The following is a 27,095-nucleotide window of genomic DNA, read 5'->3' on the forward strand; positions in this document are numbered from 1 at the left end:
AAGGATCGTAGCTCTTAAGGGGGGGTTACAGGTGATAGGAAGCAGGTTGGGTTAGAACTTCGTTATGTTTAACTGTTGAAATACTTAAGAACTTCAGCTTAACTGAAGCGCGAGAAGCGAGGTATTTTTCTGAATGTGCCATAATTATATTGCTTTAAATAGGCGATTTTTGGGTGTTTGAGTTAAAAGTGTGGAAGTTACTTTGTTCATTTTGAACAACGATGAAGTAGAATTTCAGAGGGTAAATCTGATTAGGAAAAACTGGTTAGGATCACTTCAACCGTACGTGAGTGTAATACTGTGTCGAAGCGAGTAGGATTTGTGAGGATTTTTAATCTTATATTTTGTGAAAGTTGCTTTTGTCTTTGTGTGTCGATTTTGTGCCACGTGGTTGGTAATCAATGACCTTTCTGGTCCACCGCGGCTCCGCAATAGGCTTTATTTTAACAGTTTGCTTCTACATCTACATCTACATTTATACTCCGCAAGCCACCCAACGGTGTGTGGCGGAGGGCACTTTACGTGCCACTGTCATTACCTCCCTTTCCTGTTCCAGTCGCGTATGGTTCGCGGGAAGAACGACTGCCTGAAAGCTTCCGTGCGCGCTCTAATCTCTCTAATTTTACATTCGTGATCTCCTCGGGATGTATAAGTAGGGGGAAGCAATATATTCGATACCTCATCCAGAAACGCACCCTCTCGAAACCTGGACAGCAAGCTACACCGCGATGCAGAGCGCCTCTCTTGCAGAGTCTGCCACTTGAGTGTGTTGAACATCTCCGTAACGCTATCACGGTTACCAAATAACCCTGTGACGAAACGCGCCGCTCTTCTTTGGATCTTCTCTATCTCCTCCGTCAACCCGATCTGGTACGGATCTCACACTGATGAGCAATACTCAAGTATAGGTCGAACGAGTGTTTTGTAAGCCACCTCTTTTGTTGATGGACTACATTTTCTAAGGACTCTCCCAATGAATCTCAACCTGGTACCCGCCTTACCAACAATTAATTTTATATGATCATTCTACTTCAAATCGTTTCGCACGCATACTCCCAGATATTTTACAGAAGTAACTGCTACCAGTGTTTGTTCCGCTATCATATAATCATACAATAAAGGATCCTTCTTTCTATGTATTCGCAGTACATTACATTTGTCTATGTTAAGGATCAGTTGCCACTCCCTGCACCAAGTGCCTATCCGCTGCAGATCTTCCTGCATTTCGCTACAATTTTCTAATGCTGCAACTTCTCTGTATACTACAGCATCATCCGGGAAAAGCCGCATAGAACTTCCGACACTATCTACTAGGTCATTTTGCTTGGTTAATGAGCTATCATTTCTGCAAGAATATCTGTTTTTTCGTATGCTTTCTACAAAGCAGCACAACAGTTTTATTCGGAATGCAGCACGTGCTCTAATTCGGCCGTTTGCAAGCAGCAGACGCAGTTAGTATGTTGAATAATTATCGCACAACCTCATGCATTGGTTAAAACTCTTTCTAGAATAGTGCATGCGTAGAATCGTAATGCGAATCTCACTGATATATTTTTATGGTATGAATGCAAAGGAGATGATAGTATCATTGTCTTCCACCCCCGTTTTCTGTGTTTCTTCTTGCTGTAGGTAAATTGTGCTCTGTTACATTCTCACGTAATTCTTACTTAAATATTTCTAGTCAGGCACCAGTTATGTGTAGTTAGGACGTGCAACCAAATACTTAGATACAATAAATAATCGAAGTGAAAGATAAATTTTGTGGTGTTGATCTTACCCACTTACTCCGATTTCCAATCCTGAATTAATAAAGTTGCTTCATGCACGACATGGAGTGTTATTTATCTGGCTACTTAAAGAAATTTGCATACTTGTAATTAAACTAATAATTTTCCAGCTCCGTTTATTTCTAAATGGTTAGGAAGGGCTTGGGCTGGTGGCGACCCTGAATTTCTGAATTTTTATCATTATTTGTGTGAGAGAAGCAGCTAGAAATGCGAGATAACGTATATGGCTCGATGAGAAACGTCGTAAAGATAGTAATACGTTACACTGTGAACGAGTCTCTCGAAAACGGCGAAGCTGTGGAATGTTCACGTGCTACTGTTGCGAGCATCTACAGAAAGAGATAGAAGGACAGTGAAACTACCACAAGAAGCTAAATGGCTGGACGTCCACGACTCTTCACACAACTTGGGGTTCAGAGGCTTGTCTGCCCTGTACAGTAGGACAGATGGCGATCTGTGGCATCTCTACCGAAAGAGCACAGTGCTGGTGCCCGCGCAAGTGTTTCGGAGCGCACTGTTCATCGTACATTGTTGAGCATGGAGCTCCGCAGCAGACCACCCCCACGTGTTCACGTATTGACCCAACGACATCAATTACGATTGCAATGGATACGGGACCATCGGAATTCGACCGTCGATCAATGGAACCGTGTCGGCTCTTCGGGTGAATCACATTTTTCTACATTAGGTCGTCTCCACAAACGACGTCATAGAGGCGAACGGCGCCTCGCAACGTGCAGCGCGCCACGGACACAGGCTGGCGGGAGCGGTGTTACACTACGGGAGGAGTCTTCTGCGCTTGCATGGGATCTGTGGTAGTAATCGGAGACACGACGACAGCTCCGAACCTCCTGTATCCCGTCCTGCTTGATGTCTTCCCCACTGGTATTGTCATCTTTCAGCAGTACAATCGTCCGTGTCTCGGAGCCAGTACCGTGCTACAGTAGTTAAGGTGACCTCACGTTGACGTCTCGGCGAGCAAATTAGCCTGATGTAAATGCTTTGCAACTCATCTGGGTCACAATCGGGCGCCATCACCGCGTTCGCAAATGAGCGGCCCGTTATTTACGCGAATTACACGACTTGTGCGTAGATAATCAAGCCTACCAACAAACTATCGGATTCCTGATATGCAGAATCAGTTCGTTTCAAAGACTTACAAACAACACATTAAGCAGGTAGTCGTAACGTTTTGGCTCATCAGAGTATAGCACCATTTAAGAAAAACGAATTCGGTTCGAATCCTGCCTCGAGCATGGATGTGTGTGATGTTCTAAGGTTAGTTAGGTTCAAGTAGTTCTAAGTCTAGGGGACTGATGACCTCAGATGTTAAGTCCCATAGTCCTTAGAGCCAACGAATTCGGTGTCAAAATTCGGCGTTTACAAACTTAAAAAATGTTTTTGCGCACTTCAAAAATTTCTAAACTTTATCTGCCCTAACTTAGCGGAAACTATACCTTGATGACATTCCTTATAAAAAAGAGAAAAAGAAACGGTGAAGCACCCTGAAGGAGAGAAGGAAACTACATGAGAAATCACAGGTTGAGAGGATACATGACGATATTTCAGTGATTAGAAGATAGAAAAAGTTTGCAAAGAAGTTGGCAATATGAGCACAGTTATCAGTATGAAGTTTCACACCCTCTGGCCTGGATGTATGTGCTGTGAAGCATATGCATAGAGAAACAAATGATGACAGTTTCAGAGAAATTAGAGGACTTGTTCAAGAGAAAGAGCTCCACATGTTGAGCAAGTCAATAACGCGTTGGTACCTCTCTGGCCCTTATGCAAGAAGTCATTGAGCTTGTCATTCGATGATAGATTTGTTGGATGTCCTCCTGAGGGATATCGTGCCAAATTCTGTCCAATTGGCACATCACATCGTCAAAATCCCGAGCTGGTTGTAGAGCCTTGCCCAAAATGCTCGAAACGTTCTCAATTGGGGAGAGATCCGGTGACCTTGCTCGCCAACGTAGAATTTGACAAGCACAAATACAAGCAGTAGAAACTCTCGATGTGTGCGGGCGGGCATTATCTTGCTGAAATGTAAGCTCAGGATGACTTACCATGAAGGACAACAAAACATGGCTACAATATCGCCGACGTACCACTGCCGCGGATTACAAGCAAAGGGGTCCTGCTATGAAAAGAAATGGCAACCCAGACCATTACTGCTGGTTGTCGGGCCGTCCAGGGCATCACTATTGGCTGTCGGGCCGTATGGAAGGCGACAGTCGGGTTGGTAACCTACCGCTGTCCAGAGCGCTTTCAGACACGTCGCAGGCCTGGAATCTCACGGACTCGAGTAGAATTGCCTTTACTGATGAATCCCGCTTTGAAATGAGCGCCTTATGACTAGCGTAGACGGCCGGCCGGATTGGCCGATCGGTTCTAGGCGCATCAGTCTAGAACCGCGAGACCGCTACGGTCGCAGGTTCGAATCGTGCCTCGGGCATGGATGTGTGTGATGTCCTTAGGTTACTTAGGTTTAAATAGTTCTAAGTTCTAGGGGACTGATGACCTCAGAGGTTAAGTCCCATAGTGCTCAGAGCCATTTGACTAGCGAAGGCTTGTCTAGAGACGCGCCGAACAGTGGTGGAATACTAACCTGACTGTTGCCCGCCATACAGCCCGCCAACCAGGAATGATGGTCTGGGGAGTCAAATGGTTCAAATGGCTTTGAGCACTATGGGACTCAACATCTTAGGTCATAAGTCCCCTAGAACTTAGAACTACTTAAACCTAACTAACCTAAGGACATCACACACACCCATGCCCGAGGCAGGATTCGAACCTGCGACCGTAGCAGTCCCGCGGTCTGGGGAGTCATTTATTTTCATTGTAACACCCCTTTGGCTTTCATCCACGGCACTGATACATCACAGCGATGTTCGAGGATATACAGCGCCCCCTTTGATTGCCCTTCTTGGCGAGCCATCCTGGATTTACACTTCAGCAAGATAATGCCCGCCCGCACACAGCGGGAGTTTCTACTGCTGGTCTTCGGTTTTCCAAACCCTACCTTGGCCAGCAAGGTCACCGGATCTCTCCCGAATTCAGAATGTTTGGAGCATTATGGGCAGGACTCTCCAACCATCCCGTCATTTTTCACGATCTAATGAAAAAAAAAATGATTCAACTTTTCTGAAATCGTAATCATTTGTTTGTCTGTACATGTACATCTCATCTACCAACTTCCGTCCCATTCGGATAATTCCTTCGTGGTGAGTCGTTTTTTTCCCCCTTGGAGTGTACGGGATGTATCAAAAAGGATGGCGCAAACTTACCAGGCTGCAAGTATACGTAATACAAGCAGAAATGTCAAGTAAACATGGGCTCTAAAATGCATACCTTAAAAGTTATGAGCACTTGTTCATTAGATGAATTGTGTTCCAAAGTACCGAAGATGAACAGGTGCTCATAGCTGTGCAGGTATGCATTTTAGAGCACATGTTTATTGGCCGTTTTTCTCTTGTTTTGGAACATACTACCAGTTCCCAAAATATGGAAAGCAAAGAGCTTGCAGTAGAGGAAATTTGTTTCACAATATTGAAAATCAAGAATATCTCATAGCTCATAAGGTATGCGTTTTAGAGCCCATGTTTACTTGACATCTCTACTTCTATTATCGTGTTCTTTCAGCCGTACAAGTTTGCGCCATCTATTTTGATACACCCTGTATATGGGCACGGGGAAGCGGCTGACGTCCGAGCTCGTCTCACACATGTTCTATTGGGGAGAGATAAAGAAATATTGTTTGCCATGGGAGCACCTCAACGTCACGAAGACAATTCACAGAAACACTTGCTATGATTGAATGAGCATTGTCCTCTTGAAAAATACCACCATTAGCGAGGGGTAACACGTGAGGACGCAAGATTTCCGTAATGTACAATTTCCTCAATCTACATCACGTGATGTCATACCTATTTCTGTTACTGTTCCTGTACTGACAACAACAATATTATCCGCCTCGATTTTTTAATGGTGGGTCTTTACAGAGGAATGGAAAAACTGGTACAAGCCGACCCCGGGCAAGACGAATTTGGATTCCGTAGAAATGTTGGAACACGTGAAGCAATACTGACCTTACGACTTATCTTAGAAGAAAGATAAGGAAAGGCAAACCTACGTTTCTAGCATTTGTAGACTTAGAGAAAGCTTTTGACAATGTTGACTGGAATACTCTCTTTAAAATTCTAAAGGTGGCAGGGTAAAATACAGGGAGCGAAAGGCTGTTTACAATTTGTACAGAAACCAGATGGCAGATGTAAGAGTCGAGGGGCAAGCAGTGGTTGGGAAGGGAGTGAGACAGGGCTGTAGCCTCTCCCCGATGTTATTCAATCTGTATATTGAGCAAGCAGTAAAGGAAACAAAAGAAAAGTTAGGAGTAGGTATTAAAATCCATGGAGAAGAAATAAAAACTTTGAGGTTCGCCGATGACATTGTAATTCTGTCAGACAGCGAAGGATTTGGAAGAGCAGTTGAACGGAATGGACAGTGTCTTGAAAGGAGGATATAAGATGAACATCAACAAAAGCAAAACTAGGATAATGGAATGTAGTCGAATTAAGTCGGGTGATGCTGCGGGAGTTAGATTAGGAAATGAGACACTTAAAGTAGTAAAGGAGTTTTGCTATTTGGGGAGCAAAATAACTGATGACGGCTGAAGTAGAGAGGATATAAAATGTACACTGGCAATGGCAAGGAAAGCGTTTCTGAAGAAGAGAAATTTGTTAACATCGAGTATAGATTTAAGTGCCAAGAAGTCGTTTCTGAAAGTATTTGTATGGAGTGTAGCCATGTGTGGAAGTGAAACATGGACGATAAATAGTTGGGACAGGAAGAGAATGGAATCTTTCGAAATGTGGTGCTACAGAAGAATGCTGAAGATTAGATGGGTAGATCACATAACTAATGAGGAGGTACCGAATAGAATTGGGGAGAAGAGGAGTTTGTGACACAACTTCACTAGAGGAAGGGATCGGTTGGTAGGACATGTTCTGAGGCATCAAGGGATCACAAATTTAGCATTGGAGGGCAGCGTGGAGGGTAAAAATCCTAGAGGGAGAACAAGAGATGAATACACTAAACAGATTCAGAAGGATGTAGGTTGCAGTAAGTACTGGGAGATGAAGAAGCTTGCACAGGATAGAGTTGCATGGAGAGGTGCATCAAACCAGTCTCAGGACTGAAGACCACAACAACAACATGTAATGGTGAATTTCGCATTACATAGTGGTGCCCGCACATTTTTTATCGGGTACCGTAGACGATCCTGGGTGTATTAGCTGTGTAGAGATGACAAGATTAGCACAAGACACGAAAAGATGGAAGACAGACTCAACGCAGACGAAAAACTAACGAATTTAAAAAAAAAATCATATACAGGCACTGATTTCAAAACAGAGTCTTTCATGAATGAAAAAAGACTCTGCGTCATATTCCGTCTCAATTTTTATCCTTAATCCCAAGGGGTATTCACTCAATTTGGCCCTACTCGTGGCTGACTGTCCCGTTAAATGCCCTCTTCTCCTCGCGCGCTGCACAGCTGTGCGAAGTAGTCCCCGCGGTCCTGCGCCTACCGCCGCCCGCTCTAGTTCCGGAACCACGTGCCGCGTCTCTCTTCCTGATAAAACGTTGCGGCCCGCCCCTCCCACGCGAGCAGCCGCGACTGCGCATGCGCGCCGGCCCAGACCTGTCCTAAGCGGCGCGTCGTGGCGCTGCCCGCGAGCTCGGGACGCGACGTCACGGCGGCCTGGCGCAAGGACACGCGGCCGCCGACCCCAGCTGAGCCGGCTCAGCCCAGCCGGCGGGCCAAGTCTGCCCCTCGTGGCCGGCCGCTGTTACCGCACCGCCTGGCGCCTTGTGTCTGGCCTGCACGAGCTGCGGCCTTGGATGTGTCTGCCAGCGCCCATACCACCTGACGGAGGGCACAGTTTCTACCAGTGCTGTCTTTCCTTATCTGAAAAAAAAAAAAAATGGTTCAAATGGCTCTGAGCACTATGGGACTTAACATCTGAGGTCATCAGTCCCCTAGAACTTAGAACTACTTAAACCTAACTAACCTAAGGACATCACACACATCCATGCCCGAGGCAGGATTCGAACCTGCGACCGTAGCGGTCACGCGGTTCCAGACTGTAGCGCCTAGAACCGCTCGGCCACTCTGGCCGGCCCCACTGTAACAAAAAAAAAAAAAAAAAAAAAAAAAAAAAAAAAAAAAAAAAAAAAAAACTGAGTCAATCGATAAACAACGAACATACATGGATGTCTTACGACGTCCGCCCCGAGCAGATGCAACGAACAAAAGCGAAGAAAATGAGATTAAAAAAAAAGGCGTGCTCGGTCAGGGGGTTAGCTACCCTCTGCAATAAAAAACTGAATGAACGGAAAAACAAAGAACCTGAACTGCTGTCATCGGACGTCCACCACGAACAAATTCATCGACCAATATAGAGCAAAATGAGATTAAAAAAAAAAAAGTGGTTAGCGCTCAACCCCTGTAATCGCTGGTTCGCTGGATCGAGTTCTGCTCGTCAATTTTTTTTTTAAATTTCTAACACATTCATTTTCTTTACTATCTATATTACAATTGATGTAATGGGAAAAATACGTGTAATCGGATGAACTTTTATTAAATTTACAATGGTATTTGGCAGTCTACAAATTTTTATTATCACAAATAATATAATATTCAAAACTGGCGACTAGTAAACGGCCAAACGCATGAAGTGATACTGAAAATGTGTGCTTGTCCGCGATTTGAGAAACCCCTTATACCTAGAAGGAGCCCGAAACGACTTGTTACCACCAAGTTTTGACCGGCACAGACGGCTTTCGAAAGATGTACAATTAATCGTCGCTTTCGACATTACCAGTACAAGTTGCGGGATGATATTTTTCGCAAAAACATGAAAAACAAAGTTAAACGGCACCAGCTGCGTTGAATAAATGCTATGTTTCCGCACACACAAGGTCTTTTGAGGTTTTCCGTGGAAAAACAAACCTAGTTAACATTTTCAAAAACCTGTCTTTCAGCCGATAATTTGGAAGCAAACCATGCATAACGCAACATTTCCTTAAATATCGGCACTGATCATTTGTCATGCAGTATCGAGTGTATTTTAATAGCGTCTTCACGAGGAGCAATTTCTCGTTCTCTTTCGATTCAATACGAACAATTTTGAAGACACAGACAACCATACAGTTTCAGTATCAGTTTATGCGTTCGGTCGTTTACTAGTCGGTAGTTATGAATATTATATTATTTGTGATAATAAAAATTTGTAGACTGCCAAATACCATTGTAAATTTAATAAAACTTCATCCGATTACACTTATTTTTCCGATTACATCAATTGTAATATAGATAGTAAAGAAAATGATTGTGTTAGAAATTAAAAAAAAAAAACTGCCGAGCGGGACTCGATCCAGCAACCCAGCGATTACATAACTTGAGCAGTAACCACTTTTTTTTTAATAATCTCATTCTGTTCGCTTTTGTTCGTTGCGTCTGCTCGGGGCGGACGTCGTAAGACATCCGTTTTAAGTTCGTTGATGATCGATTAACTCAGTTTTTTTATTACAGAGGGCACGTAACCCTCTGACCGAACACGCTGAGCTACTGTGCCGGGTAAACCACTCACCTGCCGGCGCTTCATGGTAAAAGTGGCCACGCACAGGTATATATTTGACGACCGACATTATCTTGCGATTTTCTCAATAACGCTTGAAAAGTACGCGCTACTGCTTACACATTTTCTTGTCCTAATGGAGTACTACGAGTGTACGAAGTCTGCAATAAATCCGCGTTCCAAACGTCGTGGACTCCCCTTGTGAGGCAGAGCGCGAAAATGTAGCTTTTTTCGTTTGGATTAGGCCTGCTACGCATTCCAATCTTGTGATAAACTTTACTACTTAGAGTAGCCCTTGCAACGTTCTCAATTACACTGAGATAATTAAATGAAACAACAATTTTCACTGTTACCAGTCACCGTTTTATTTATTTCCACGACGCGTTTCGAAGGTTTAAACCTCCATCATCGGGTGGATTTACATTAGTAAGTATTACATTTGTGTGTGTGTTGTGTTACGATTTTTGGAGGAACTTGTGGCACTGCCTAGTGGAGAAAACAAGACACTATTTGAGAATACGGTTTAGGATTACTTTTGACAAAAAATTAAACTGATATCTAATGGTAAACAGTAAGTAAGTAAACGAGAGTACCTTCAGTGGTCACAGGTTCCTTCTGCTGTCGTAACACATCACACTTATACTGCCACATTTGTAAACAAATATGGCGTCTGGAACCAGCTGGGTGCAAAGTTCTTATAGCAGAAGGATGATGATGATGATGATGTTTGGTTTGTGGGGCGCTCAACTGCGTGGTTATCAGCGCCCGTACAATTACCCAATCTTTGCTCAGTCCAATTTCGCCACTTTCCTGGATGATGATGAAATGATGAGGACAACACAAACACCCAGTCATCTCGAGGCAGGTGAAAATCCCTGACCCCGCGTATAGCAGAAGGGAAGACATGATCGCAAAGTGCAAAGAATATACATTGTAACAACATTATTGCAGAATAATTGTTTTAAGCATTTGGCGGTGTTTGTTTTGAGGTGTCACATATATGTGTGTGTACTTCAGGTGGTATATAAATCCAATTCTGACAAGTTAAAACAGCTAAACATTCGTACTCGTTTATACAATCAGGTGTAATGTTAAAATGGCTTAAACTTCATACTTGTTGATAACAATTAGGTGAAATGTTACAGACTTTAATTACAAGGATCATATTGGCTATAATAAATAAAACGGTGACTGGTAACAGTGAAATTGTTGTTTCATTTAATGTCAGCAACAGTCACGGTAAAGCCTAACCTAAAAATGTTCGCATTTAAAGTTACACTTAGATAAGTCATGGAACGTTTCCTTTTGTACGGTGTATCGCAGCAACACAACGTGGCACGGACTCAACGAGTCGTTGGAAATCCGTTGCAGAAATATCGAGCCATGCTGCCTCTACAGCCGTCCATAATTGAGAAAGTGTTGCAGGTGCAGGATTTTGTAACGAACTGACCTCTTGATAAATTTTCGATGGGATTCATTTTCGATGATCTGGGTGGCCAAATCATTCGCGAGAATTGTCCAGAATATTCTTCAAAGCAATCGCAAACAATTGTGGCGCTGTGAGGTGACTGCAGATGGTCTCTAAGCAGCCGAACGTAGCCATTTCAAGATAATGATCGGTTCAGGTGGACCAGAGGACCCAGTCCATTCCATGCAATCACAGCCCTCACCATTATGGAGCCGCCACCAGCTTCCAGAGCGCCTTGTTGACAACTCGGTTACATGGTTTCGTGGGTTCAGCGCCACACCCGAACACTATCATCAGCTCCTACCAACTTAAATCGGGACTCATCTGACCAGGCCACGGTTTTACAGTCGTCCAGGGTCCAACCCAAATTTTCACGAGACCAGGAGATGTCGTGGTGTTAGCAAAGGGACTCCCGTCGGTCGTCTACTGCCAAGGCCTATAAACGCCAAATTTGGCCGCACTGTCCTAACGGATACGTTCGTTGTTCGTTCCACATTGATTTCTGCGGCTACTTCACGCATTGTTACTTGTTTGTTAGCACTGACATCTCTAAGCTCTCGGTCGTTCAGTGAAGGCCATCGGCCACTGCGTCGTTCGTGGTGAGGGTTAATGCCTGGAATTTGGTATTCACTCTTGATACTGTGGATTGCGGAATATTGAATTCCTAACGATTTCCGAAATGGAATGTCCAATGAGTTTGCTCCAACTACCATTCGCCGTTCAAAGTCTGTTCATCCCCGTCTTGCAGCCATAGTAACGTCGGAAACACTTTCACATAAATCGCCGGAGTACAAATGACAGCTCCGCCAATGCCCTAAGGAGATCACACACATCCTTGCCCGAGGCAGGATTCGAACCTGAGACCGTAGCGGTCGCGCGGTTCCAGTCTGAAGCGCCTAGAACCTCTCGGCTCCGATAGCGAGCGGAAATGATGAAAATCTGAGGGCGCAAGATCAGGTGAATAAGATGTGTGCGGAATGACTTCCCAACCCTTCTGTATAGTGTTTCCTGTCAGTCTAGCAGGATGCGGGCAGGCGTTATCGTGGAGTAGCATCACTTTACGCATCTTCCTAGGCACAGTTCTTGGATTGTGTCTGCAAGAAGTCTCAATTGTTGACAACAAATGTCGGCAGTGTTGTTACACTTCGGGGAAGCAATTCATAGCATCCCAAACCGTCGCTCTTCCACAAGGTCCATAACATTATCTTTTGTGGATGCCCGCAGGTTTTTGTATGGGGAGTTGTTGATTTGCTTGGGCTCAACTATTCCTTTCTTCTTCTTATGTTGGCATAAAGGCACCATTTCTCGTCACCAGTAACGATACAGGATAGGAATGATCGGTGTTGATCACGAGCCAATTGATGGCGAGCAAGCAGAGATGCACAGTTGGCCACCCGCTGATTTTTGTGATTTTTACTTCGAGCCTGCGATACCCATACACGCGAGTTTTGAACTTTCCCCACTGCATGCAAATGTCGTATGGCGGTGGAACGATCACAGTTCATCAAATTTTCCATTTATTGATCACACTGTCGTGGATCATCGTGGATTAATGCATTTAAATGATCTTTATAAAACCTAGAAGGTCTTCCTGAACGTGGAGAGTCACTAATGCCAAAATCATCCTCCTTAAAACGAGAAAACCCTTTTCTTGTCGTGCTCTGTACAGTAGCATAATCCCCATACAAGGCGCAAATGTTTCTGGCTGCTTTCGCTGCTATCACCCGTCTATTGAAGTCATAAGCCTATGTCGGAAATGTTCCGATTTCTCCACTTGGCACTCCATTTTCTAGCACCCACAGCTCCACCCACTATCTCGAAATGGCAAAATGGCAATATGTAAACTCAAGCAGCAAAAGTGAACTACAAATAAAAAATGGCAATCGATAAATAACCCAATAGCAACCGAAATAACATCATGCAAAACAAGAACGCTACGAATTTATGCGCCCCGCCATGGCAGTATCAAAAAACGTTCAACGTCACTTTACCCGGTCGTGGTTGGCTCTTCGCTATTTTCAGCGGTGATGGGTCCACCTGCTGCCATTGATTGCTTTTCTTCTTTGTCCCTAGGTCACAGTGACGCAAATGGCACTCGTCCACGGTGAAAAGGCGGCTAAAATAGTTATCTGGATTGGACTGATCTAGCTGTAACATTTCCGCAGCTGCCTTTATTCGTCTGGCTTTTTGGATTGGTGTGATCAACCACGAAAACTAGTGGATGGTGAATTTTATCACGTTCAAAATGTCGTGTCGCTAAGATGAAAACTGATCCATGATTAATTTTCCTTTTTTCCACAACCGGCTCGATTATGATAACGCCGGTCTTCGTGCTACAGGATCTTCACTTCCTTTGCTTTTCACGGATCTTCACAGAAATATGGTCTACCATTTCGTTTTCCGTCGTTTAGTCTTATTCATCTATCCTGGAAGCGTGAGAGCAGGCTAACTACTGTGTCATATTCAGCTGTTTTGTTGCTGTACGCTTCACACAGGTCTGTATGGATTGTTGCTGCGTTGTTCTCCTTCAAATGCAGATGTGTATCCGCAGACAAACAGTAAATTAATTACGTAACTTTATTGTTTCAAAGAGATAGTTGAAACTTTATAATAATTCCCCGTAGTCTATTCTATTTGCCCCACGCTGAGATCCAATTATGGTTTGATCCTCATGTCCAGTCATCAGTTTTAGTGATTGCTGAGTCTCGTACTGCTGATTTGTAGAACTACGAACTATGCACACAACAGAAAAGCGGCGAAGCGAGAACCACACACATTAAATCAAACACACGTATTATTAGTGTGTATTTTTAACGAAACAAGGAAATGAGACAACTGTCCAGTATACCTAACAGAACTTGGGTGGAAAATTTATTATAAATCATTTTTCCATGTGGATACTCAAAGCAGTCGCATGATACGTTAAAAATGTTCATTGAGCAGCTGAATCAGGCGATATGCGGACTGACCCAAAGAGTGACGACATTGTTGCCTGCGTGGCAGGTGGTTCAGCTTTCGGCTGCCGCTACTCTAGGGATTGTAATAAACACGTCATGGGGATCATAGTTGGCCCGCTGCATGAAAAGAATATCCAACATGGCTCCTGTATCGACTGCCTCACTATACAAATGTGATCTCGCTTTCTGGACCTGGACTTCGATTTGAAACTGTAATTGTGTGCGTCGTTGCTCAAAACGATTCTGCCTTCTTCAATGATAGTACTTGGAGATCTGTAGTCGTAACGTTTGCTCTGCACTACGTTCCCGGCCGTCGACTTAACACCGATCTCGGGTTCTTGCAACTGGATACAACCACTGTCAAATATGCGTACCTTTGCTCATCGCTTATCACAGGGCATAGAGGTTAGCGTGGGGGGATAAATACTGCCACAGGACACACGAATCACGGAATAAGTGCAGTGTTTTTGTCATTAGTCTTGTGACTGGTTTGGTGTGGCCCGCCACGAATTTCTCTCCTGTGCCAACCTACGTCCTCAATGATTTGCTGGATGTATTCCAATCTCTCTCTTCCTCTACAGTTTTCACTCTCTACGGTTCCCTCTAGTACTACAGAAGTTATTATCTGACGTTTCCCATGTGTTCCTTTCTTCTCCCATTCTGCGGAGAACCATATCATTGCTTACGTACCAGTTCACCTAATTTTCAACATTCCTCTGTAGCGCCGCGTCTCAACTGCTTCTTTTCTCTTCTGTTCCGGTTTTCCCACAATCCGTGTTTCACTAACATACAATGCTGTGCCACAAACAAATATTCTCAGAAATTTGTTCGTCCAGTTGAGATCTATATTAGACTCTAGTAGACTTGTCTTGTCCAGGAATTCCCACTTTTCCAGTGCTGTGCTGCTTTTTATGTCCTCCTTGCTCCACCCATCATGAATTATTTTGCTGCCTTAACTTCATCCGCTTCGTGATCACCACTTATGATGTTAAGTTTCCCGGTATTCTCATTTCTGCTACTTTTCATTAGTTTCGTCTTTCTTCGATTTACTCTGAGTACGTACTCTGTACTCATTAGACTGTTCATTACACTCAGAAGATCCTGTAATTCTTCTTCACTTTCACTGAGGAGAGCAGTGTCATCAACGAATCTTATTGCTGATAAACTTTCACTTTCAGTTTTAATCCCACTTTTGAACTTTACTTATTATTTCCGTCATTATGTCTTCGGTGTAATTATTGAACAGTAGAGGCAAAAGAATACATCCCTGTTTCGCCCTTTTTAACCCGAGCAGTTCGTTCTTGATCTTCCACTGTTATTGTCCCCCCTTGGCTGTTGTACGTATTGTACATTACTCTTCTTTCCCTGTAGTTTATCCCTATTTTTCTCAGAATTTCGAACATCTTGCACCATTTGACATAGCCGAACGCGTTTTCCAGATCGACAAATCCTATGAACGTGTCTTGATTTTTTTCCTCAGTCTTGCTCCCGCTATCATCCGCTAGGTCAGAAATGCCTCTCTGGTGTCTTTAACTTTCCTAAAGCCAAACTGATTATCATCTAATAAATGCTCAATTTTCCTTCCATTCTTCCGTATACTGTTCTCGTCAGCAACTTCGACGCATGAGCTGTTAAGCTGATTGTGCGACAATTCTCGCACATGTCGGCTCTTGCACTCTTCAGAAATGTATGGATGACGTTTTTTACGAAATTATGATGGTATATCGCCAGTCTCATACGTACTACACATCGACGTGAATAGTCGTTTTGTTGCCACTTCCCCGATGATTTTTAAAAATTCTAATGGAGTGTTATCCATACTGTCTGTTTTATTTAACCTTCGGTCGTACAAAGCCCTTTTAAATTCTGGCTCTAATACTCGATCCCCTATCTCATCCTTGTCGCCTTCCGTTTTTTCTTCTCTGACATCACCAGATGAGTCCTCCCCGTCATAAAGGGCTTCAATGTACTCTTCCCACCTATCTACTGTCTTCCCTGCATTTAATTCCCGTTGCAATCTTAATGTTACTAACCTTGCTGAATTGTAACTGTTGAAACTGACAACGCAAAATGTCTATTGTTGCTGTGTTATAGCCATTTTGACGTACAATTAATAGTGAATGAAGGAACCAGCCGCCTTAGGGAGACCCTTGCCCGCAAGCATATGAACTGGAAACTTACACCTGGCTCCTAGATAAACTTTTAGCCTGGATGGAAAAGTTAAAAATTATTCCATATTTATAACATAATTCATGCAGAAATTGTAGTCGTATGAAATTGGACGGATCTTTTTGAAACACACTGTACTTTGCGCGACCTTCTCCGGTATGCAGTAGATAAGGGTTTTTGGTTGTTTGGCGCAGTAAAGAACGAAACGTTCGTTGTTTGTGTTGCAGACATGACAGCCAGACTGTCCGCCAAGTTCCGCATGGCGACTGCGGGCCTCACGGACGAGAGGATGAAGATGATGAACGAGGTGGTGATGGGCATCCGCGTCATCAAGATGTACGCTTGGGAGAAGCCCTTCGCGAAGCTGGTCGCCCTCGCCCGCAGGTAAAGTACGCTGTAGTTGCTGATTACCTCTTCCAATACAATCGTAATAAAATTCACATTTGCTTTCCACTATAACAGAAAGAACTCGTGGCTCAGAACACTCCTGACGCTAACATCGAGATGTCGCACGGCCATAGCTTGGCTGCCAATATTCTAATACCCAGAAATCTACCAGAGTTCTGTGGCTACGAAAGCTATTGCACAGATACGAACGGAAAACGTTTCTCATTAGAGAATACGTACTTTAAAGAAGACTACTCATTGACATCTGACCAGTTCACGCAAATGATAAGAGAAAAGTGCATTTGCAACGTTTCAGTACAGACAGAAAGTGAACGGAGGACGGGTCGTGAGTCGTGCTTGGGTAGCTCAGTTGGTAGAGCACTTGCCCGCGTGAGAGAAAGGTCCCGAGTTCGAGTCTCGGTCCGGCACACAGTTTTAATCTGCGAGGAAGTTTCATATCAGCGCTCACTCGGCTAATCTCATAGCAGCTGTCTTACCAGTATGACATGCACCCCCTCTGGCTTGGATGTATGCACAGATTTGGTTAGGAAGAGCGTCGCAAAGTCGTTGCATCCTCCCTTGAGGTAAGCTGGCACACAAATGTTGTATATTGGATACTGGCACGGGGGTGGAGGTGACGTCCGAGCCAGGCCCACACATGTCCTTTTGTCCTGTCGGGGACAGATCTAGGGATCTTGAGGGGCACGGCAGAGCCTCAACATCACGCAGTTGGGTCGTAGAGTCACGAGCCGTGTGGTGGACAAGCGATATTTGCGGCGTTTGGACTGCTGCACTGCTTTGTTGACTATATTTCAATGTAAATGCGTGGAATTTAGCAATTAATGATGTATCTATCCTTTCAAACAATTTAGAGGTCAAAGAACAGGGAAAAAAGGCAAACTGAGTGTAAAAGGAAGGAACAAGAAAGCAAATAAATTGGTAAGAGAAAGAAGTTAACGCGGTCACAACTGCGAATATAAATAAGCGAACTGAGGGAAGAAGATTCTTTGGTTGATTATGGAGCAAAGAGTCCAAAGCAGATTTTCTCGTACGTCATTTCTGAGGGGAATAACTGCTGAAGAGTACAATGGAGTGGTGCAAAATTATCCAGTGTTAGTTCTCAAGTTATACACATCCATTCCGAGACGAATTCAACTTTGTACGAGAGGTTTTCTAGTCTAGCATGCCATGTTTCTTTCGGCGTTTTCATTATTTTGGTAGCTGTAAGTAATGTACTCGGTTTTGGGGTCGCGTCAGTTAGGTTAAAACTCCAGAATGCACTTAGAAACACGTCCAACGTCGACTGATATGGTACGCCGCCACACCTGGAGAAACATTTTGAGGGAGAAATGGTAAACTCTCTTATGACGAGAAGTCGTCTTCTTCTTGCATATCCCCTGCAAAATATGAATGATTGTTATCGAGATTACTGTTTTATCAAGTGGCTCTGTTATGGCAAGCGAGAACTTGCATGACAGCGTTCCGAAAATATTGTCGTAGCTACAGAAATCGGTCCTGCGTGTTAGCACAGTTTTCGTTTGTTATGCTTACATGATTTTTCACTTTAATGTGCGAACATCGTGTGACGGAAACACCAAAGTATAACAATATACTTCATTGTTCGAGTACAATATTTTGTTGTCCTTCCTGTCTCATTTGCATGTACGAGAAAACCAGAAGTACTACGGATAGCGTGAAGCCTTAACAGCGGAAAATTCGGATTCATTTAAGTATTTATCTTCTTCACTTGTACCATAAACAACATTATTTCGCTTCTTTGTTGAATGTAAAGAAAATAATTTCCTGGAGGTCGGAAACGAATGTCATAATTATCATTCCAGTATGTGTTCTTCGTTACGACATGCCAGATATTCGATTTGGTTAGAATCCCCTCGTCATGTGTGCCCAAGTTTCCGACAGAAGACAAACATCTACACAAAATCGCCTGTGCCGGGTGTCTGTCAATCAAGTTCGTTACATATTACTTGCTATATTGATTACAATTTACGAGAGGTGTAAAATGAAAATAAAAAAAAGTGACGCAACGACTTCCTCGAGGAATTTCTCAAAGATTAATTTAGATTTTCTGCCTTTTAAAAGAAATTTCCACCAGGTTTCGTATGTACTTTGAATGAATATGTGCTGACTGAAATAATCACTTTGGGTACGAAAATGGCAGTTAAGAATTTGTCCCGTACAAATATGTGTAGCGCAGTTCATGTTGAATGAAAGACCATGTGTTGTCTATCCAATTCTGTTATGATTTATCATTCGAATTATACGAAAATTATTGTTATTTATATTTAGACCTATCGACTCTTTAACTGATGCTAGGCAGATTCAAACGTTCTTTTTACGTTGGAATTTGAGACCATTACTCGTCGGTTAGCGCCTATCTGCTTGAGGAGTCCGTATTTTTGGAACAGGATACACACACATCGCGCCTCTCAGTCAAGGAACTCTCTCCATTGCGGTGACGATTTGCGTAGCACAGGCCGTTATTTCTGGTACCAGATTAGCAAATGCGTCACTGCCAGCGCCTTATAAAAGTATACAGCGTATGTCAGATTAAGGAGTAAACAGTTTTTCGAAGAGGACAAGATTTTGAAAATTGGTGAAATTAATTGGGCCATAACACAAAAAGCAGAGAAGAAAAATATACCCTTCCAATGACAAGCTTAAGTTTACAAGTGGGTACCTGCAGGTTGCACTCAGTTCTTCCTAGACATGTCACAGTTGCTTACAAAGAAACATGGAGTGTGTATTCTATCTACACAAAATGGATGGATAGAAAGACGTCAGCGAATAGCAGAAATGTTACCATATTTGGCTGGTCAAAAGACGTAGTGTACACGAGGTGACTGATTGCTGGGGTGTCAAGCAGCTCTTTCAAGCATGTATAGCGACAGCAGAGACGAATAACGTAAGCGGAAAAGAAGTGCGTGCTAGTTAGGCGGAAAAATGCCCGCCCGTCTAGCCGCGCGGTCTAACGCACTGCTTCTCGAGCGGGAAGGCGTGCCGGTCCCCGGCACGAAAACGCGCGGTGAATTAGTGTCGATGTACGGTGTTACGGCCAGCCTGTGGATGTTTTTTAAGGCGGTTTTCCATCTGCCTCGGCGAATGCTGGCTGGTTCCCCTTATTCCGCCTCAGTTATACGTGTCGGCGATTGCTGCCCAAACACTGTCTCCACGCACGCGTACACCATAATTACTCTACCACGCAAACATTGGGGTTATTCGTCTGGAATGAGACGTTCCCGGGGAGGTCCAGTGGGGGCCGAACCGAACAATAACCCTGGGTCCGGTGTAGGGTGGCAGTGGGATGAGTAGACTGCTGTGGCCTGTTCTGGGGTTGTGTACTGCTGAGGGTTACGGCGGGGAAGAAGCCTCTCCGTCTTTTCTAGGTTCCCAGTTCAATACATACATACATACATCGCAACAGGAATCGCAGGATGTGTAGAATTAATAACTAGAATCTTTTCGCAACTCGCTAGAGATTATTGAAAACCTTTAACGACTGAAACTTCCTGGCAGATTAAAACTGTATGCCGGACCGAGGCTCGAACTCGGGAACTCCCTGCCAGGAAGTTTCATATCAGCGCACACTCCGCTGCAGAGTGAAAATTTCATTCCTTTAACGATTGATTGCTATTTAGGACAACGGCGATTAAAATTCCCGTCGACGCACCGGGATTTTCGATTTCTACGGTTTTTCCTAAATTACTTAAAGCAAAGGCTGTGATGATTCCTTTGAAAAAGACACAGTAAATTTTATCCACAGCTCCCCACTTCTTTTGTTCATTCTATTTCAGTTCGTCTGTAATGATGCAGCTATTCTTTGCTTTTCACAAACGCAGATGATTGAAACAAGTCCTGTGCTCTGATGATTGTAGACCCGCGAGATAACGGAAACACTTTTTTATTCATTAAATTACGCTTTGAGTTCTTTGAGGTACTCTCCAGCACTTATCGCATTCTTATGTCAAGCTCAAACAGGAGGTAATGATTTTTTCCCTTGAGCTTTTGATCAGTAATCATCGTCGCAGGGAAGCAAATTGAAACATTAATTATAATAAAATTATAAACAGCCGACCAGTTGCAATGGATAAAGAAATTCTTTACCTAGGTTTCGACAAATATTAATCTGTCTTCTTCAGAAGGTAGCAGTTTTACATTAGTAAGGACGAATGTACCATCGCCGTTTTTACAAATGTCGGCATAGATCCATTTGTCAAAAATGAAATATAGCCCTAGGATTACGGTTTGTCATGTAAATATAAAATAGTCGGTTGTGAGCTCTGCAAGATCCATGTACTATTTTATATTTACGTGACAAACCCTAATTCTAGGGCTACATTTCCTTTTTGACAAATGGATCTATGCCGACATTTGTAAAAACGGCGATGGTACATTAGTCCTTACTAATGTAAAATTGCTACCTTCTGAAGAAGACAAATTTATATTTGTCGAAACCTAGGTAAAGAATTTCTTTATCCATTGCAACTGGTTGGCTGTTTATAATTTTATTACGTGGAACCGTTGCTGAAGTACCCAGAGACTTCTCTAGATCGCCTTCTCCACATTTTCTACGTGGTTGTTCCCCAACAACACTGGGGATAGGTAGGCTGCAACACTGTCTCACTCCTTTTTCAACTACTGACTGCATTTAATTTCCATTTACTTTTACAACTGTAGTCTTATTTCTATGTAAGTCGTACGCAGCCTTTCGTTCCCTGTATTTTATCCATGATAATTTTCAAACATTAAAGACAGTGTTCCAGTTAGTTTGATGACAGACCGTTTTTTTAAATTTACAAATAAATAAACGTGAATTTGTCTTTCCTCAAACTATCTTCAAAGATAAGGATTTTGCAGTAGCCAAATGTAGACATAATATAATGTGATCTATCCATCCGTCATCGACAATTTAAAAGTTTACCGAGGAAAGTTTATAAAAGTTTTGTTTCACGTCCTTGTAAGATTCTGTACGTGCTGTGCATCTTAGTTAGTGTCAAGTATCGTAGAGAATTGACTGTTACTAGTTCCAGATTTGATTTTACTCCGCAACTATGAAAAGATTGAAAGATAGCAAAAATGTAACTCCTGTGGACCACAAATACCACCTGATCAAAAGTGTCTGGACACCCAGGCATAATGTGGAATTGACCGCTGGATGTCACGAGAGGACCCGCCAGTGTAGAAGGAGGCGGGGCGTACCACGTTATCAGTAGAGAAGTAAAGCCAGCAGACTGGAACTCTCAGGAGAGATCAGAGACTCCGAACGTGGGCTAGCTATTGGATGTCACCTGAGTAACAAATCCGTCAGGGGCATCTCAACCCTTCTAAAACTGCCTAACTGCTACGGTCGCAGGTTCGAGTCCTGCCTCGGGCATGGATGTGTGTGATGTCCTTAGTTAGGTTTAAGTAGTTCTAAGTTCTAGGGGACTGATGACCTCAGATGTTAAGTCCCAGAGTGCTCAGAGCCATTTGAAGCATTTGAAAACGGCCCAAGTCGACAGCTGCTGGCGTGTATGTGAAGCAAAAACTCGAAGGAACAACAGCTGTGAAATCAAGGCCAGATAGACCTCGTAAACTGACGGACAGTATTGGATGGTGGATGCAAAATATCGCACGAAATTTGGGGGAGAAATCACGCGTGAGTTTCAGAGTGCTGGCAGGAGTTCACCTAACGCAATGAAAGTGCGTAAGAAGTTAAAAAGAATGCGGTAAACTGGCCGAGCAGGTCATTAAAAGCCACACATTTCTGTACTCATTGGTAATCTGCGTTTGAAGTGATGTAAGGAACGTCGCTTCACGACTGTGGATGTCTGGAAACGAATGATTCGGAGTGATGACTCACGCTATACCCTATGGCAATTCGATGGAAATGTTTGCGCGGAGAACGTTAGCTGTCACGTGTGTAATGCCAGCAGTGAAGTAGGAAGTGGTGCTATCACGGTATCGGGGAGCTTTCGTGGTTTGGATGTGGTTCCCTTATCGTACTGAGGAAAACACTAAATTTGGAAGGATATGAACAGCACTGTGTATTGCGTACAATAGAGGAACAGTTCGTAGACGATGATTGTTTCTGTCAGCATGACAATACATCCTATTATAAAGCAACATATGTGAGGCAATGATTCGTGGACAATAAAATTCTTGTAATAGACTGGCCTGCCCAGATTCCCAAATGGCTCAAAATGGTTCAAATGGCTCTGAGCACTATACGACTTAACTTCTGAGGTCATCAGTCGCCTAGAACTTAGAACTAATTAAACCTAACTAACCTAAGGACATCACGTACATCCATGCCCGAGACAGGATTCGAACCTGCGACCGTAGCGCTCACGCGGTTCCAGACTGAAGCGCCTAGAACCGCACGGCCACAACGGCCGGCCCAGATTCCCAACCTCAACACAATGGAACCCCTTTCGGACGAGGTAGGACATCGATTTCACTCCAGACACCAACGTCAAACATCACTACCTTTTCTGGTTTCGGCTATCGAGGAAGACTGAGCTGCCATTTTTGGAAATTAGAAATTGGAAATTTGTGGAAGTTCCTATGGGACCAAACTGCTGAGGTCATCGGTCCCTAGGCTTACACACTACTTAATCTAACTTAAATTAACTTTCGCTAAGCGCACCACACACACCCATGCCCGAGGGCGGATTCGAACCTCCTACGGGGGCAGCGGCGTGCAGCGTGACAAGGCGGTTGAGACCGCGCAGCTACCCCCGCGGTCTGCCATTTTTCCACAGACATTCAGACACCTCAATAAAAGTCGTCAGCAGACTTCAAACCGTCATAAAAGCGAAGGGTCGATACACCCCATATTAATGTCCATTAATAGGCGTTCGTATACACTACTGGCCATTAAAATTGCTAGACCACGAAGATGACGTGCTACAGACGCGAAATTTAACCGACAGGAAGAACATGCTGTGATATGCAAATGATTATCTTTTCAGAGCACTCACACAAGGTTGGCGCCGGTGGCGACACCAACAACGGGCTGACATGAGGAAAGTTTCCAACCGATTTCTCATACACAAACAGAGGTTGACCGGCGTTGGCTGGTGAAACGTTGCTGTGGTGCCTCGTGTAAGGAGGAGAAATGTGCACCATCACGTTTCCGACTTTGATAAAGGTCGGATTGTAGCCTATCGCGATTGCGGTTTATCGTATCGCGTTAGTCGAGATCCAATGACTGTTAGCAGAATATGGACTCGGTGTGTTTAGGAGGGTAATACGGAACGCCGTGCTGGATCCCAACGGCCTCGTATCAGTAGCAGTCGAGATGACAGGCATCCTATCCGCATAGTTGTAACGGGTCGTGCAGCCACGTCTCGATCTCTGAGTCAACATATGGGGACGTTTGCAAGACAATAACCATCTGCACGAACAGTTCGACGACGTTTGCAGCAGCATGGACTATCAGCTCGGAGACCATGGCTGCGGTTACCCTTGACGCTGCATCACAGACAGGAGCGCCTGCGATGGTGTACTCAACGACGAAGCTGGGTGCACGAATGGCAAAACGTCATTTTTTCGGATGAATCCAGGTTCTGTTTACAGCATATGATGGTCGCATCCGTGTTTGGCGACATCGCGGTGAACGCACATTGGAAGCGTGTATCCGTCATCGCCATACTGGCTTATCACACGGCGTGATGGTATGGGGTGCCATTGGTTACACGTCTCGGTCACCTCTTGTTCGCATTGACGGCACTTTGAACAGTGGGCGTTACATTTCAGATGTGTTACGACCGGTGGCTCTACCCTTCATTCGATCCCTGCGAAACCCTAAATTTCAGCAGGATAATGCACGACCGCATGTTGCAGGTCCTGTACGGGCCTTTCTGGATACAGAAAATGTTCGACTGCTGCCCTGGCCAGCACAATCTCCAGATCTCTTACCAATTGAAAACGTCTGGCCAATGGTGGCGGAGAACTGGCTCGTCACAATATGCCAGTCACTACTCTTGATGAACTGTGGTATCGTGTTGAAGCTGCATGTGCAGCTGTACCTGTACACACTATCCAAGCTCTGTTTGGCTCATTGCCCAGGCGCATCAAGGCCGTTATTACGGCCACAGGTGGTTGTTCTGGGTACTGATTTCTCAGGATCCATGCACTCAAATTGTGTGAAAATGTAATCACATGTCAGTTGTGGTATAATATATTTGTCCAATGAATACCCATTTATCATCTGCATTTCTTCTTGGTGTAGCAATTTTAATGGCCAGTAGTGTATTTTTGTTTACGTACTGTAGAGGCATATCCTTATCCTCTTACACAGCGTTGAAGGGAATGGTGCTCCAGTTAAGGAGCACTGGCACGAAGACTAACAGTTTGCATTTTTGCGTGTAGACGGTGTACACAGAGCAGCTCTGCGGTAGCGAACCGGTCTGTTCTGGAAATGTGCCGGCCCTCATCTCGAGGCAAGTGCTTCAATCGAATCGCCCCTGCGCCGACTGCTCTACGTAGTTGTCGGTAACTGCTGCTGCCGGAACCGTAACTCTGGCTGCTTGTGGCTTCGCCGTCAAAGAAGCCAAAACTCTCACGGCACACACAAAGCCTATACTGGCCCTGAGTTTCCTCTCGAACAGTAATCTGATGGAACGTCGGGCTTTTGTTCTCGCTCCGGTGATGCTTCGCGAAAAGCGACACTACCGCGTCGTAGCAGCGAACTCCGGCGATGTTGTGACGTGTCTGTGTTGTGTGGCAGGGCCGAGGTGTCCAAGGTGACGAAGACGGCGTACCTGCGCAGCTTCGTGCTCGCCCTCGAGTTCTTCGTGGACCGCACGGCGCTGTTCGTCACGCTGCTCACCTGCTGGCTGCTCAACTTCGAGATCACCGCCGATAAGGTAACTCACGTACCGACGAACTTTTCTGTTAGGACCAGCGTAGGAAACGACGCGCACTGCCTTCGAAACGGGGTGAGTATTTCGGACGAAAGAGCGCCATTCAGGACTGCGCCGTCATGTAAGGCCCGTGTAGAAGTACGGGGAGCACAAATCTACTAACGACCCTTCACACGTTGTGTAGTGATGCTGAATTTATTGTCTGACGCAAGGAACCCAAAATTAAAACAGATGGTAGATGGGTAATTGAGATAAGGAACTATGGTCAGAAATTAATGCTGAGAGATTTAGTTACATAAACAACTTCCTATTTGTAATCACAATTTAAGCGCATAGAAGCTGTTAAAATTTACGACAGCCAGTCTCAGTGCATGCATTTCAACAGCGCATAATTTTTGCAGTACACTCTCTAATATCCCTTTGTCTCTTTGTAATGAAACAGGAAGCTAGGACTTCAAAAACACTTTTCTCTTCAGTTCCTATTGAGTTTTCATACAAGCTCTCTTTCTTAAGCTTTATCCCATCGCGCGGGAACCGCTGTTTTCATGATGTTTTGGAAATTTATTTTTATTTCAACTTCGTGGCCGGATGTCTTTCCTGTCGTCAGTCAGTTTACCTAAAGGAGGACAGTACCTATCTCTCTGTGACTCACGTATGCTTCGACGTTTGTGTTGTTGTTGTTGTGGTCTTCAGTCCTGAGACTGGTTTGATGCAGCTATCCATGTTACTCTATCCTGTGCAAACTTCTTCATCTCCCGGTACTTACTGCAACCTATATCCTTCTGAATGAGTGTATTCATCTCTTGGTCTCCCTCTAGGATTTTTACCCTCCACGCTGCCCTCCAATGCTAAATTTGTGATCCCTTGATGCCTCAGAACATGTCCTACCAACCGGTCCCTTCTTCTAGTCAAGTTGTGCCACAAACTCCTCTTCTCCCCAATTCTATTCAATACCTCCTCATTAGTTATGTGATCTACCCATCTAATCTTCTGCATTCTTCTGTAGCACCACATTTCGAAAGCTTCTATTCTCTTCTTGTCCAAACTGTTTATCATCCATGTTTCACTTCCATACATGGCCACACTCCATACAAATACTTTCAGAAACGACTTCCTGACACTTAGATCTATACTCGATATCAACAATTTTCTCTTCTTGTTTGTGTTATCGTATCGTTTTTCCTGAGGAAGAGGGGGGCGGAGGGAGGGGAAAACTAGGGCACAGCCCGGTATTTGCTTAAAAGAGCGTGGAAAACCGCCTAAAATTCACAGTCAGGGTGGTTAGTGTAACAGACTAAGGCTGTTAATTCACGGTTCAGATTCGATGCGTGTGTGGGCCATCTGCCTGTGCTGTACGCTACCAAGCTGCGCGTTAAGCTAGACAAGCAGATCTGAGATGTCATACACGAACCGCATAGAAAAAAAATCCACTGCGGACCCGTTACTGACGTCTGTATATCGTTTTTTTTCCAATGTAGCGTCAGTAACTTTGATGTCGAGATGTAGGTTTCAAATACGTGGCTCACACACATTACTAATTGAAGATCTCGGGGAGTACCGTATGAAATGTCAATTTCCGACTGTTGGTTCCTTATCTCGAAATACTCAGTTTAGGATTGTCTACTGTCTTAATACAACTCTGACCCTAAATTTTTGGGGTATCTTGTACGTAAAGGCTTTATTGCCTTTATTTAGTATAGTATATCTATTTAGTATACTATACAAGCTGGAATCCAAACTTTCCAATTACCCATAACATTTAGAAACTACACGGACCATAGTCACATACCTTCCTATCGTTCGTAGTGTAGAGTCAACTTTAC

The 27,095-nt window shown here is 44.1% G+C and overlaps 1 protein-coding gene across 1 annotated transcript in view; it reads left to right on the top strand.

Moving 5' to 3' along the window:
- The window catches only part of LOC126162751 (ATP-binding cassette sub-family C member 4-like), a 386,365-nt gene that overhangs the window by 177,375 nt on the left and 181,895 nt on the right, over positions 1 to 27,095 (top strand). The window contains exons 6-7 of the mRNA XM_049919433.1: positions 16,246 to 16,402; positions 25,137 to 25,275. Coding sequence (XP_049775390.1) covers positions 16,246 to 16,402; positions 25,137 to 25,275 — 296 coding nt within the window. The remainder of the gene's footprint in view (positions 1 to 16,245; positions 16,403 to 25,136; positions 25,276 to 27,095) is intronic.

The sequence above is a fragment of the Schistocerca cancellata genome, chromosome 2 (genome assembly GCF_023864275.1).
Source record: "Schistocerca cancellata isolate TAMUIC-IGC-003103 chromosome 2, iqSchCanc2.1, whole genome shotgun sequence".
NCBI classification, from domain to species: domain Eukaryota; kingdom Metazoa; phylum Arthropoda; class Insecta; order Orthoptera; family Acrididae; genus Schistocerca; species Schistocerca cancellata.